Genomic DNA, 12,373 nt, shown 5'->3' on the forward strand with positions numbered 1-12,373 from the left:
ATGTCCCTCTCACAGACGGACTGACCGAAGCCCAGACAAGGGAAGCGACTCGGCTTAGGCCGCTTGGCCAATTCGGGAGCCGTGGCCGCGGCAGGCTCCTCGGGGACCTGTCTCCAGGGCTCTGCAGGAGGGGGACTGCCGGCCCTGACTGCTGATGCCCCAGGACCGGCGGGAGAAATAAGCCCCGGGCCCCAGCGGAGGAAAACGAGACGGTGTTTTCAGCAAGATGATTTTATACTACCTGAAGGACTTTAATTTGTTCTAAAAATCATGTTCCAACAAGTTTTTGGGGGGAAGGGGTTAAAAGTTCCGTTTTACAGTGTCCTTACTTGGCAGATTAGAAAGTGACAACCCATTGATTCCCAACTTAACCTTGTGTTCTCAAAGGCAGGCAGTATCTTTACCCTGGGGCTTGGGGGCTTACTGGGTACTCAGACACAGGCCAGGTGGTCCCTGCAGTAGGCGGGGGAGCAGCGACCTGTGCCAAAACCCTGGTCTGAGACAAGGAGATGCTCATAGGGTGCCAGCCTGCACACACCCCGATACCTTCCAGCTGTGCCTATGACCCTTTGTCACAGAGTAATGGCACTTCCTTGGGACAACCCAGAGCCATGGGGCTGGCCACATTACGAGAAACAGGCACTGTGAAATTAGGAAAGTAACTCCACAGCACAAACAGCTCCTCTGACATGATTTTTTTTTTCTAAACTTTGGTCATTTAACTTAGTCTTCACAACTCTTGGCATAAGCACTTGCATCTCCCAAATGGGGACATGTACACAGGAGTGAAGTGATTAGCCCAGAGCCACACAGCTGGTAGGTGGCCGGTCTGGAGTTCCACCAGACTGCCCTCAAAGCCACTGCAGCCCCTGCCCTTTTCTGGGCTGCATGTGTCTTGCACCAAGGCTGAGTCAGAAATCCCTGCTGGATCTGAAACTGTGGTTCTGGGCTGACTGTTCCTGGACCCCTTGGTTTGCCCTGTGGGGCCACCTTTCTTAAGGGGCAGCTACTTCCCCAACTGTGAAATTAAGTAGATATGTCCAAGATGATCTATTCTGGAGTGAAAAAACTACAAAACTCAAGTCTTAGCTTATGGTTTCAGGGACGGGAGGCAGAATTAAAAGACTGTTACTTCACAGTCAAGGGAGAAAAGTTTTTTTCTTTAAATATCAGCACCAGCCAGATACTAAGATAGCCCCAGGGCTGCATGGGGAGCTGGCAGCCTGGGGCCGTGGCCAAGGGGTGCACTGCCAGACATGGCTTTGAGCTATGCCCTGTAAGAACTACAAATATTTTGGGGGGCAAAACAAAGTCACTGAGACCTGGGCCACAGAGCCTTCTTGGGAGGGCTTCTTTCTCTGGGGCAGGTGAGGTCTGGATGGAGCCAGGATAACATTCCTTGGTGTGGATCCTTGGTTTCTGTCACCCAAAGCTAGCAGGTGACCCTGGAGGGGGGAGAGGCAACACGTGGCCCTGAATGAATGAAAGGCAGGTGGAGGTCAGTTTCCACGCAGAAGGCCAACAGGCTGGCTTGGCCTCTTTGCCCTGCCCACCTCTCTGCAGTCTAGCTGTGGGGCCTGAACCTCAGACAGGGGTCCAGGTCTTCTCCACTAGTCCAGAATCCAGAAAGGGCTGATTTGGCCATAAAGGACCAAATGAGAAACGATTCTCAGACTGGTTTGTGCAAATGTTTTTTTTTTTTTTTTTATTTCCACATTTATATCACAAGGTGTCCACTTACTGGACCAAATAGCAAAGTTGCTCCCTTCTGCGTCCTGAGAACACAGAAGTCTAGGTACTGTACATTCACTAAGGCTCCTTGTTTTTGCAAATCGCATTTATGACAATAACCATAAGGCAAACGAATCTAAAGGAATGGTTATGAGTGTTTCCAGCGTACAGACAGGTCTCCACGCCCAACAGGACAGCTTACACACCAGTAGCACCCGCAGTTACTTTTGTGTCTTTTGGGAGGGGACTCTAGAAAGGTGAAATTTTCTAGATATGTGCAGGAAGGGGAAAATGAACAGGGAGAAAGAAAGGAAAATTATTTGGCTGGTGGTCAGATGGAAGAGGGGGATGAAATAAACACTAGAAAACTTAAATTTTTGCAGCATTTCTTTAAAAACTAGGTTTTAACTGGAATCAGATACGAATGTGTGGATGCCCATGGAGTGTGGGTCAAACTGGCTGGCCAGGTGGCCTACCCGGTGCCAGCAGCTCACTACAGCTGAGAAGCTTCTGGCACCATGACGGAAACGCTGGCCAGGTAAGGTACACACAGAGGCTACGGGTTTGCCCACTGCCTCAGACACTCAGGGTAAAATTAAAAAACAGAAAATGCAAATCGATGAGATGCGTGCTTCGGTTGCTGTGTTAAAGGTAACCTCTCCCACAGGTTTTCTGTGCCTGCCTGCAACTGAGGGCCCAGCTTCCGGTGCTGGGAAGCATCCACACCTCTTCCGGGGTGGGGACTAACGCTTTTTATAGCTGGTTTGCTATTGAGTTCTGAACTCACTTTGCCGGCCTTTCTTCCACGCGGTCCTTCCTTTGCAATTTTGTTAGTAAACTGGTAGCAGCATTTCACAAAAGAAGGAGAATTTTGAGGGCAGAGCAGAGACTCCTGCCCCCTCCCGCCAGCCTGCCCTGGGCCAGAGTCTCAGGTTCCCAACCCCTGGAGGTGGCTGGGCCCCGGCCCCCGCCCGCCCCGGCTAACTGCAAGGTGGGAATGCACTTCGAGGCCGCCGGGCGGTCAGTCCAAGCAGACATAAGGCAGAATGTTCAACCGCCCGTCATCGCCATGCGGGTCGAGCGATATGCACTGCGTCCAGTCATACCAGTTACCCTGTGTGTCCTGACACCCGTTCACCCCCGGCCACTGGTGGGCCTGGATTCTGTCCAGATCGTCCTGCGTGACCTCCCGGGTCAGCCCCGGGAGGTCTGTGGGCGGGCCATGAGGCACCAGCACGTGTGGCTTCCTGGCCCCACGCCGGCTGCTCTCCTCCTGCTTCAGGTACTCGGACATGAAGTGGTGAGCCCCCGGGGTCTGCGCGCCTGACGACGAGAGCAGGCTGCTCTGCCGGCTCAGGTAGGACTGGATGATCTCATTGCGTGACAGCTCCTTCCAGTTCGTCTGTTCAAAAGGGCTCTGGAGGCTGGCCTTGGCCTCAGGCTTGTCCAGCTCTGTCCTGGGCTGCTCCATGTGCACAGGGCTGTCGGCCCGCACCGGCTCTTTCTGGGTCAGAGGTTTGATCTGTCTTGTCATGGGGTCAAAGGTGAGCTTCCGCTCTTTTAACCGGACCGGCTTGATGCCCGCCTCGGCCACCTGCCCGTCCAAGTTAACCGTGTAGTCGCGAGGCCGGTACCTCTTCTTCTTTTTGCTGTCCGAGCCACCAGAGGAGGCAGCATCGCTGTCTGCCTTGGAGGAGTCCGGAGAGAAGCCTGCCCGGGGCAGGAGGGGCTCGGCCGGGGGCAGCCCCGCCTTACAGCCGGGCCCTGCCAGCCGCTGGTGGCTGTCGGGCTGCTCCAGCCAGCGCACTGGGCTCTCCACGCTGGGCAACAGCTCAAGCCGCCGCACAGGGGGCGTGGACGGCTGGGCCAGCAGAAGCGGTGACGGCACCTGCGTGGCATCGAGCGCCTGGGGCTGTGGCGGGGGGCTGGGCACGGAGCCCCCGGGTGTGTACGGGCTCCGCTGCCGGGCAAAGGAGCCCTCGTGCCGTGAGTTCCGGGGACTGAAGGAACAGCGAGGAGGCCCCTTGGGTGGGGGGGCCCCCGAAGTCTCGTCCACCCTGTCCAGCCGCTGCAGCACTGCAGCCTTGGTCTGCAAGCACAGCCCGGGGGGCTTGCCCAGGCCCGGGGAACTGGTGTGCGGCCTCACAGTGTTGACGGGGATCTTGCCGCTGTGCTTATCCATCTCGCCAGGATCCAGGCGGCCGCCCTCGGGGCCCACCTGCCCACTGCCGTCCAGGGGCCCAGGGAAGCTCTCGGGGCTGCCGCTGATCCCATTGGTGGGGAGGGGGCATGAGTTGGGTACCAGGGAGTCATGGCTTGCTTTGGAGACCTTGGGAGGCGGCCCAGGGTGGCCAAGGTCGCGCTGGTCCCCCCGGCGCTTGCGGCTGCCCAGCCTGTCCAGCCGCTGCCCGGGCAGCCTCTGGATGTCATTGCGGTTCTTCAGGTCGTGGATGCTCTTGGGTGTGCCGGCCGCCCCCGCCTCCGGCCGGCAGTTGTGTGCACCCCCGTTGGCAGAGCCGGGGCCGCCCGCCAGCCCCCGCAGCGCCGCCTCATTCTGGTGCACAGGCTCGATGAGCTTCTGCCAGCTCCGCAGCAGCTTCTTGGCCCGCTTGGCGAGCTCCTCGTTCTTCGTCTTCTTGCGGACGTCGTTGATGAGCTTCCCAAGTCGCGTTTCCTACAACCAGAGAGAGACGATCAGACACTTGGGACAGGGAGTCCCCCGTGAAAAGGAAGCTGAGCCAGAAAAGGTGGGAAGGGCCCCTGCTCTTTGGAATGACCTCACTGACCCTAAACCACCGACTTACCGTACACAAAACCTATGGGGATTTTGGGTCCTTTGTGACATCTAAATTCTCAAATCTTGTCCTCAGACCTTAGGGTCCTCGGGCAGCATTCTCAGAAGCACTGACCCATGGGCTCCTGGCGCTGTCAAGGCCACTGCAAGGACACTCCACCAGGGACACTTGGTGGGTGAGAGTACACTGTGGCAAAGACCACAGCAGACAGAGGGAGGGCCTGAGCCAGCGCCACTCAGTGGAGCCTCCCCCGAGTGTGCAGGGCGTCCCATGGAGGAAGCAGCCCCAGCTCTGGGACTGAGGCCACCCAGTCCCTGCAGTGCCCCCGGAAGACGACCCTCTCGGAGCACATGCTGTGAGCTGGGGACACTCACCTCGAGTGCCTCTTTGGTGATGGGGTATTTCTCCAAGCTGGAGATGACTTCCTGCACCGCTACCATGTTCCGGATCTGCAAAACAGGAGCCACTTGTCATGCTCCCGCCCTTTTCCCTATCGCAGCTTGCCAGGCTCTCCCTCACCAAGAGCCAGTGGAGCCAGCCTCACCAAAGCCCCCACCTCACTCAGGCTCCTGCCTGCATGGCACCCAGTGCTCACACTTCCGTCCACCTGGGGTACAGGTTACCACCAGCTCGTCCATGTACACACCCACCCAGCCGCCTGCATGGCTGTCACACAACCCAAACTCATGATGCTAATGAAACAAGATCTGCTCTTGGTCCAGGGGATGCGCTCTACTCTGCCATCTGATGGAGCAGGAGGCTGAAGAATTTATCCAATAAAATGCACCAAGCTTAAAAGAAAAGATCAATACAAACAATCCAATCCATTTGGCTACATTAACAAGACCTTCAGATTTCATCCAAAGACACCATAAAGGGAGCAAAGTCATAGGTGGGAGAAGACAGATGCCACAGGTCCCTGAGGATCCGTGTCTAGATCCTGGGCCAGGAGAGACGAACAGGCCCCGCGCAAAACGGGAGCCTGCCGCACCTCTGCTCAACCTTGTTAGTAATCAGGAAATGCTGACTGACCCCACAAGTGGACACGCTGTATACACAACCAACTGGCAAGAATGGCATCTGACAATACCAGGTGGTTCTGGGGCACAGCCAATCTCTGGAGAGCGATGGGCTTTGTCTGGAAAAGTCGAACATGTGCATATCTCATGAGCAAGCCATTCCACCCGTTCTGTGATACCTGCTCGGGGCCAGGCCCTGCTCTCCATACAGCACCACCTTGTTCATCGTCACAATAGTCTGGAGCGGGGGGGTGGGGGGTGGGTGGGGGGAGCGCCACTGTCATCACATTTTACAGATAGGAGACGCACAGAAAGAAGTGGGTCATGTGGTCCAATGTTGTAATGACACCCATATCCTCAAAGAGTCGAAGGAACGGACTGAGAAATTCAAGAGCAATAGAAATGAGCCAACTGCAGCTTCAGCGCATCAAGACGAAGCTTACAGCACAGGGAGTGAGAAGTCACAGAAGTACTTACTGTATGATTCCACTGACAGCAAATATCAGAGCAACTCAGAAACTAATTTAAAATCAATCAAAGCCCTAAGTGTCAGAGTGAAAATCCTAAGGCTTCTAGAAGAAACAGGAGACTATCTTTGCAACCTTGCAGTAGACAAAGATTTCTTAGGAGCTTCAAAGCACTAACCGTCCAAGAAAAAATACTGACAAACTGAGCTTCATTAAAATTAAGAATTTTTGCTTATTAAAATAAGACATGGTTAATGAAGAGGCCAGCCTCAGCCTGGGAGGACGTGTTGACGAAGCAACCCCGGGAAAGGATTTGGATCCAGACTAGATAAGGAAGTCCTGCAGCTCAACAACCCCCAGCAGCTGCAGGTTCCTGGTGGGCCAGCCAGTGGGGAACCCTCTGCCCTCCGAGATCCCACAGTGAGTATATCACACCCCCCGCCACATGAGAACCGAGTTACATAGGCACAATACAAGCAGGAAGGTACACCTCCCACCCCGCCACCACAGAGTTTCCTTATATCTTTTCCAAAACTGTGCCCTACATAATATCCAAGCCTGTGTATATACACTTACACATTTAGAACGGAACAGAACAAAACATGGCTGCCTTGCTTTTTCTCACTTCACATCAGAAAGGCCCAGCATCACAGACCTCTTCCCTTTGCTCAGCCCTACAGTGTGTGTATGTGTGTGTGCGGTGGAAGAGGGGGCACTTAGGCGTGTCCACTCGCCGTTACAAACAAGGCCGTAATCACCCCCTTTACTGGAGGTGACTCTGGGCTAAGATAACACACAAGCAACCAGAGGGGCTATCAGCTCAAAGGCCACGAATGATTGTCATCAGCCCCCTGGAAGGCTGCTCCCATCCCATGCCCACCGCGGGCGAGGAAGGTGGGGAAGCCTGTGTCCCACACCCATGCCAGCTGTAGTGTGTCTGCTTCCTGTTGCTGTCAAAACGATCACACAATGAGCAGCTTAAACGACACGCACGTATCATCTTGGTCCGGAGGTCTGGCGTGTGGTTCAGGTCTCCCTGGGCTGAGATCTGGGTGTCAGCAGGCTGCCCTCCTTTCGGGAGGCTCTCGAGGGCCCATCTCTTGCTCCTTCAGGTGTCGGCAGAGTTCAGTTCCTCAATGCTGTAGGACTGAGGTCCCCGTTTTCTCACTGGCTGTCATCTGAAGGACACTGCATTACCCGGCTTGTGGACCCTCCCTCCATCTTCCAAGTCAGCAACAGAGTTGAGTCCGCACATCACACCTCTCTGACCCGGCCAGGAAAGGGTCTCTGCTTCTACAGATCCAATTAGGCTGGGCCCACCCAGATAATCCAGGTCTGCAACCTTAGTCACATCTGCAAAGTCCCTTCTGCCATGTGAAGTACCACATGCCCGGGTTCTGGGATTAGGATGGGGACATCCTTGGAGGCCATTATTCTGCTGGCCACATGTATTCCTGGCTTTCGTTATCTGCCCCATTTCTAGGTGAAGGCAGCTGTCACCCCCACCCCCACCCCACCCTGAGTTCTGTGTGTCTCCTCTGGGCGTAAAATGCAGTGATCACAGAGCAATGACAGTGGCCCTCACTCTGCTCAGCAGCACTCTCGCAAAGCTGCCCCTCTGTCAGGGGCCCAAGCTTCACGGTGGCAACAAAGGCCTCACCTTGAGATGTGCTTGTTTGGGGCTATGTTCCTGAACACATCCAGGTAGCCGCAGAAACCTGCTCCAAGCTGCATCGAGGGAGGGGTCTGAGAGGAGACACAGTCAATCCTCTACGTACCTCTAATGTGCCACGGGCAGGATTTGGCACGAGAGGAGCCTGGGCAGTAAGGAGGCCAGTCCCACGGGGCAGATGCTGCCTGCCCCCTGGTCCCAATCCCAGGATTCTGGCCCCGCCACACGGCCTGTCTCCACCCAATGACCTCACCCTGGTATATTTAGAGCCCTGGTCACACACTCCTGAACCAGCAGTCCACGCAGGACAAGCCCGGCAGCACAAGAGTGTCCTTGTCCTTGGGCAGACGCTGTCCTGCTGCCAGACAGGAGAGGGGAGGCAGAACACCTGGCAACCCCGGGAGCTGGCAGCAAGTTGGCGCCGCAGACACTGCACAGCCAGAGACCGTCCTAGAAGCTGCACAGGGCTGGGGATGGGTTAAGGCCTGCGGCCCCACCACCACAGCCAAGCACCTCTCGCACTCGGGTGGGCGTGCAGAGAGGCCTTCAGCCTTGAGGAGGCACTCAGGCTCTCAGCCCTGTGAAAAATGCTACTACCTCTGCCTTCCTCTTTCTGCCGCCGCTGCATGGAAGTTCAGGACCGCACTGGGGGCTCATCCCTCTGGCTCTGCCCTCCTCTTGGGCCATGATGGTGAGGGCACTGAGCACTGGGTGGGAAGCACCACCTGAGCATTCCAGATGCAGTCAGTCAGGCCCCAAAGGACCAGGAAGCAGACCCCAAGAAACGCTGCAAGGAGCCTGGCCCTCACCACATCCGACAGGCAGGAGTCCTGGGGTCTGTGCAGCACCAGGCCGGGCTCCTGCCTCACACCGACAGGCAGTGTCATCCCAACGAGCCCTGCCTTACCAACGAACCCACTCACCCACATAAGAGCAGCAGGCCTCCCACCCTCGATGAGAGGGCCCTTTGGGTAGCAGAGATGCCAGGGCTCAGATGGGGCTGAGGGGAGGCTCCTGGTCTGCACAGCCCCGCACGGGGCCCTCGAGGCAGGGAGGTGCATGTCAGGTGGAAGGCAGGCCAGGCCTGCCTGTGGCGAGGGCAGCACCTGAGCGGCACCTCCCAGGGTGGACAGCAAGAGGTCCCAGGGCCTCGGAGATGGTGAGATGGCACCAAAGCCCTGGACAGGGGAGAGAGGACGCCAGGAGAAGAATAGCCCCGGGGTCGTGAGCCAGCTCCTACAGACCTGCCTTCTATCAGCTTCAGCCACTGTGGGAGCTGAACTGCTGCCACCACCCACAAAGACCACCTGTCTCTGCCCTGGTTCTGGGTCCCTCATGGCACCTGTCTGTATGAAAAGACACTCGCTGGGAATTCATAATCACAGCTGCTGCTGCTCTATGTCTGCATGCGGAGGAAGCCTCTGAGCTGCTCCCAGGCAGCGCCCTCAAGGGGGGCTTTGGGGCAGTTCTGCAGGCCAGATCCTGAGGGCCACATGCAGCTTCGTGCTGTCAGGAAGAGCCTGGCGCTCCTGTGGCCCTTTCTTCCTGTGGATATCTCCCTCGAGATTCCTTCCCAGTAAACAAAAACATCTCCCAAAACCACCTGCCAAATGGCTTTCCCAAAAGGGGCAGAATTCACACACCAGGGACATCTGAGCACCTGCAGCCTTTCATCTTCTCTTGGGCTCCTTCAACAGATGCAGATTAGTTTGTATTTCCTTAACAATTAGTGAAGCCAAGTGTCACTTCCCCTTTCTACCAGTGATGACTTCCTGTGTGAACTGCTCACCATCCCAGCCCATTTACGTTCCTCAGTTGACTGGCCTCTTCATTGGAAGTCAGTACTCGCCCAGCCGTGGAGCTCGCAGGGGGGTGGCGTCTACCCCTGCAATTGGATGTCTGCATGTCCTCAGGGGAGGCGCAGGGCTCTTGTGGAAGGGCAAGGGGCAGGCAGGGTGGGCCAGGCAGCGGGGGAGCACTCAGAGAGGACCCCCGAGGTGTTCACTCCAAAGGCAGGGCAGGAAGTTGGCGGGCAGCCCCGGGTGTGACTCAGGTGTCTGCACAGGTGTCCACGCAGTCACCCATGCCTACTGGTGGAAGTGACTCCTCAGCTGTCTGGCTGAGTGCTTTCGGGCCCTAGACTGGAGATTCATGAGGCACAATCACGTACACATGGTCGGACAGGAACCGAACACCAATCCCAGGCAGAATGGGAACCAGCTGGTGTCTCCAGCATCAACACTCAGACACCTCCTGGCCTCGGCGAGGGGAGAGAGAGAACCCTCACTGAGCACATCCTCACTCACGGGGGATGCCCCAGGGACACATGCTTGGGGGCCGGGGAGGGGACACTCCTCACTGCCGACCCAGTTCCTAGGGCTCTGATAGTGTCTTCCCACCACAGGAGAACCACGAGCAGACACAAAGCAAGTGGAAAGGCCTTCGTTCTCCAAGAGCCCCTCAGCCCATGCTAAAGTCACTACTCCAGCCAGCCTGCCTGGCGACATGTGCTGCTCGTATCACACTGAACGGGAGGAAGGGAGGGGGCCAGGACACGCACAGGCGACAGCCCAAGGAGAGGATGGGACCCCTCAGAAGCAGCTTGGGGAAGGGTCTGGACCACGTAGTGCAGGACGCCACCACTCCTGCTCACACCTGAGGCTGGCAACATCCCTGTCTTCCCACTGGGTCACGTGGGAGCAAGGAGGCACCAGTGCAGAGCTCCATTAAAGGTATACCACTCATCCTACCCTTTTAATGACATGTTTTAGAGTATTTACTGAAGAAGGGATACGATCTGAAACTTGCTACAAAATAGTCCCCTTGGGTGGGTGGTGGGAGGGCACAGATGAAACTGCTGATCGGCTGTCAGCTGGTATCTCCTGGAGGGGTTTCATTATTCTCTCACGTTTATGTTTGAAATTTCCCACAAATCTGAAAGGTTACGAAAGACCCCTGTGCCCTAACTCTGGGGTGGGAGAGGTCACTGGACCTGAACTGCACTGGCAGCCTGTGGAGGTGGAGGGAGCAAATACTGTTTGCCTGTGTCTCCCCCTCCGCAGTGAGCCTGTCTCGAGCCCCCTCAACCTCAGATCCAAACCATAGGGCACCACCCAACTGGTGTGACCCTTGGAGCTCCTCACCAAGCTCCCCGCAGGCTGCTGAGCTGCCACTCAACAGAGCTAGTGCAAAACCAGCCCGCACTCCTGGGGCAGAGAGGGTTCCCTGCCTCCCTGCTAAAGAGCCCAGAGAGAGCCGGCGCCAGGCTGTGCGCAGACTCCACAGCTCCTGCTCGCCAGACAAGCCAGACCTGCTTTCTGCCCTCAGACAGGGAGGGCGCCCACGCGGACACAGCCCAAACACCTCCCGAGGGGCGCTCCAGAGGGCTGCAGCCACGGAGAGGGCCGGCTCAGGGGTTGGGTTCCCAAGGCGCTGAGGCCTTGGAGGGAGGACTCGGTAAGAGGGGTCCCAAGCTAGTAACCTGACGAGAGGCCACAAGCCACACAAAGCCGTCGCCTGTCCGCAGACGCCATCATGTGTGTGCTCACATATGCATGAAGTTAGGAACTGGGTGGAGGGCGGTCAGGGTCTGGGGGCATCTCACAGAGGGGCCGTGGGCCAGGCAACCTTGCCTGGGGAGGGTGGGAACATGGTAAAGAGCCAACAGTAACCCAGGGAAGGGACAGTCAGTGCTCTGTGGCCTGCTCACCTCTGGTGAGCACGTGTCCCAGCTCCTGCCAGACACTCGCACATCCATGATCTGCGATCCTGTGGCCACAGCTGGGATGCAGGACCTGGCTGCTCAGGACCTTTCTTCTCAGGCTGCTCCCAAAGGCCAGCCAGCCACACTGCCCTGTGGCCCACCCTCTGACACAGAGTCATACCACTGGCTTCTCCAGAGTCTAGGAGACCAGACTGTCTTCAGAAAACCTGCCTACACCAGGGCATGTGGAATCATCTTTAAAACCAAACCCTGTTGGAAAAAATATTGTAATTGGCCCTCATCACATGTCCGAAAGTTGCTCTGTGAATCGGATTGTCGGTCCAGCCCTGGATCCCTGTGCAGAGGTGGGGCCGGCCTGCGCAGTGGGGCAGACCTGCCACTGACCAGCCTCCTGCTGGCCCTATTTCAGGGGATATGTAGATAAACCCCAGGCCCTGAGTAATTACTGCCCCGTGGGGGATTTCCAGCCCTACTGTGAAACAAGGAACTGAGACATCAGCTTCAGAGTCTGCGAGGCCCCTCGCTCCCTGCTCCCTTTTCTTCATGCATCAAGGGTTCCCACTGCACCCAAAATCCCCAATCTCTCCGAAATTAAGCTGGCCATGTGCAGCCGTGGTGCCAAAGAAGAAACCCTTCGCTTCCTAAGGTCCGAGCACTGGTGGGACCCAAGGGCATTGAGGCAGGGCAGGCCCACCCCAGCCTGACTCTCACAGGACCACCTCTTGTTGGATTCCTCCAGGGGCCAAGCTCTCTACCTTTTCATCCTCACAACTCCATTTTACAGATAAGTAAAATGAGGATTCGAGAAGGGAATGGAAGTCCAGGGCTCACCATGCAGCTAGAAGGTGGCAGAGCATGGCCGTATGCTAGCCTGGCACCAGCTCTACTAGGTGAATGAAGGTGAGGGAGGGCACCCAGACACCACCCGACTCTGATGCTGGCATCCTGCCCACATACTCTCCCCG

General features: G+C 56.8%; 1 protein-coding gene across 7 annotated transcripts in view; it reads right to left on the minus strand.

Annotated features, from left to right (window-relative positions):
• Nucleotides 1-2: 2 nt before the first annotated feature.
• The window catches only part of MED26 (mediator complex subunit 26), a 50,194-nt gene continuing 37,823 nt past the window's right edge, over nucleotides 3-12,373 (minus strand). For all 7 annotated transcript variants that reach the window (XM_058563629.1, XM_058563631.1, XM_058563632.1 and 4 more), the window contains 2 exons: nucleotides 4,901-4,975; nucleotides 3-4,405 (listed from right to left, as the gene is read on the minus strand). In XM_058563629.1, the coding sequence (XP_058419612.1) occupies nucleotides 2,753-4,405; nucleotides 4,901-4,975 (1,728 nt within the window). In that variant the 3' untranslated portion in view covers nucleotides 3-2,752. The remainder of the gene's footprint in view (nucleotides 4,406-4,900; nucleotides 4,976-12,373) is intronic.

Source organism: Diceros bicornis, chromosome 20 (assembly GCF_020826845.1).
Source record: "Diceros bicornis minor isolate mBicDic1 chromosome 20, mDicBic1.mat.cur, whole genome shotgun sequence".
In the NCBI taxonomy this organism is placed as follows: domain Eukaryota; kingdom Metazoa; phylum Chordata; class Mammalia; order Perissodactyla; family Rhinocerotidae; genus Diceros; species Diceros bicornis.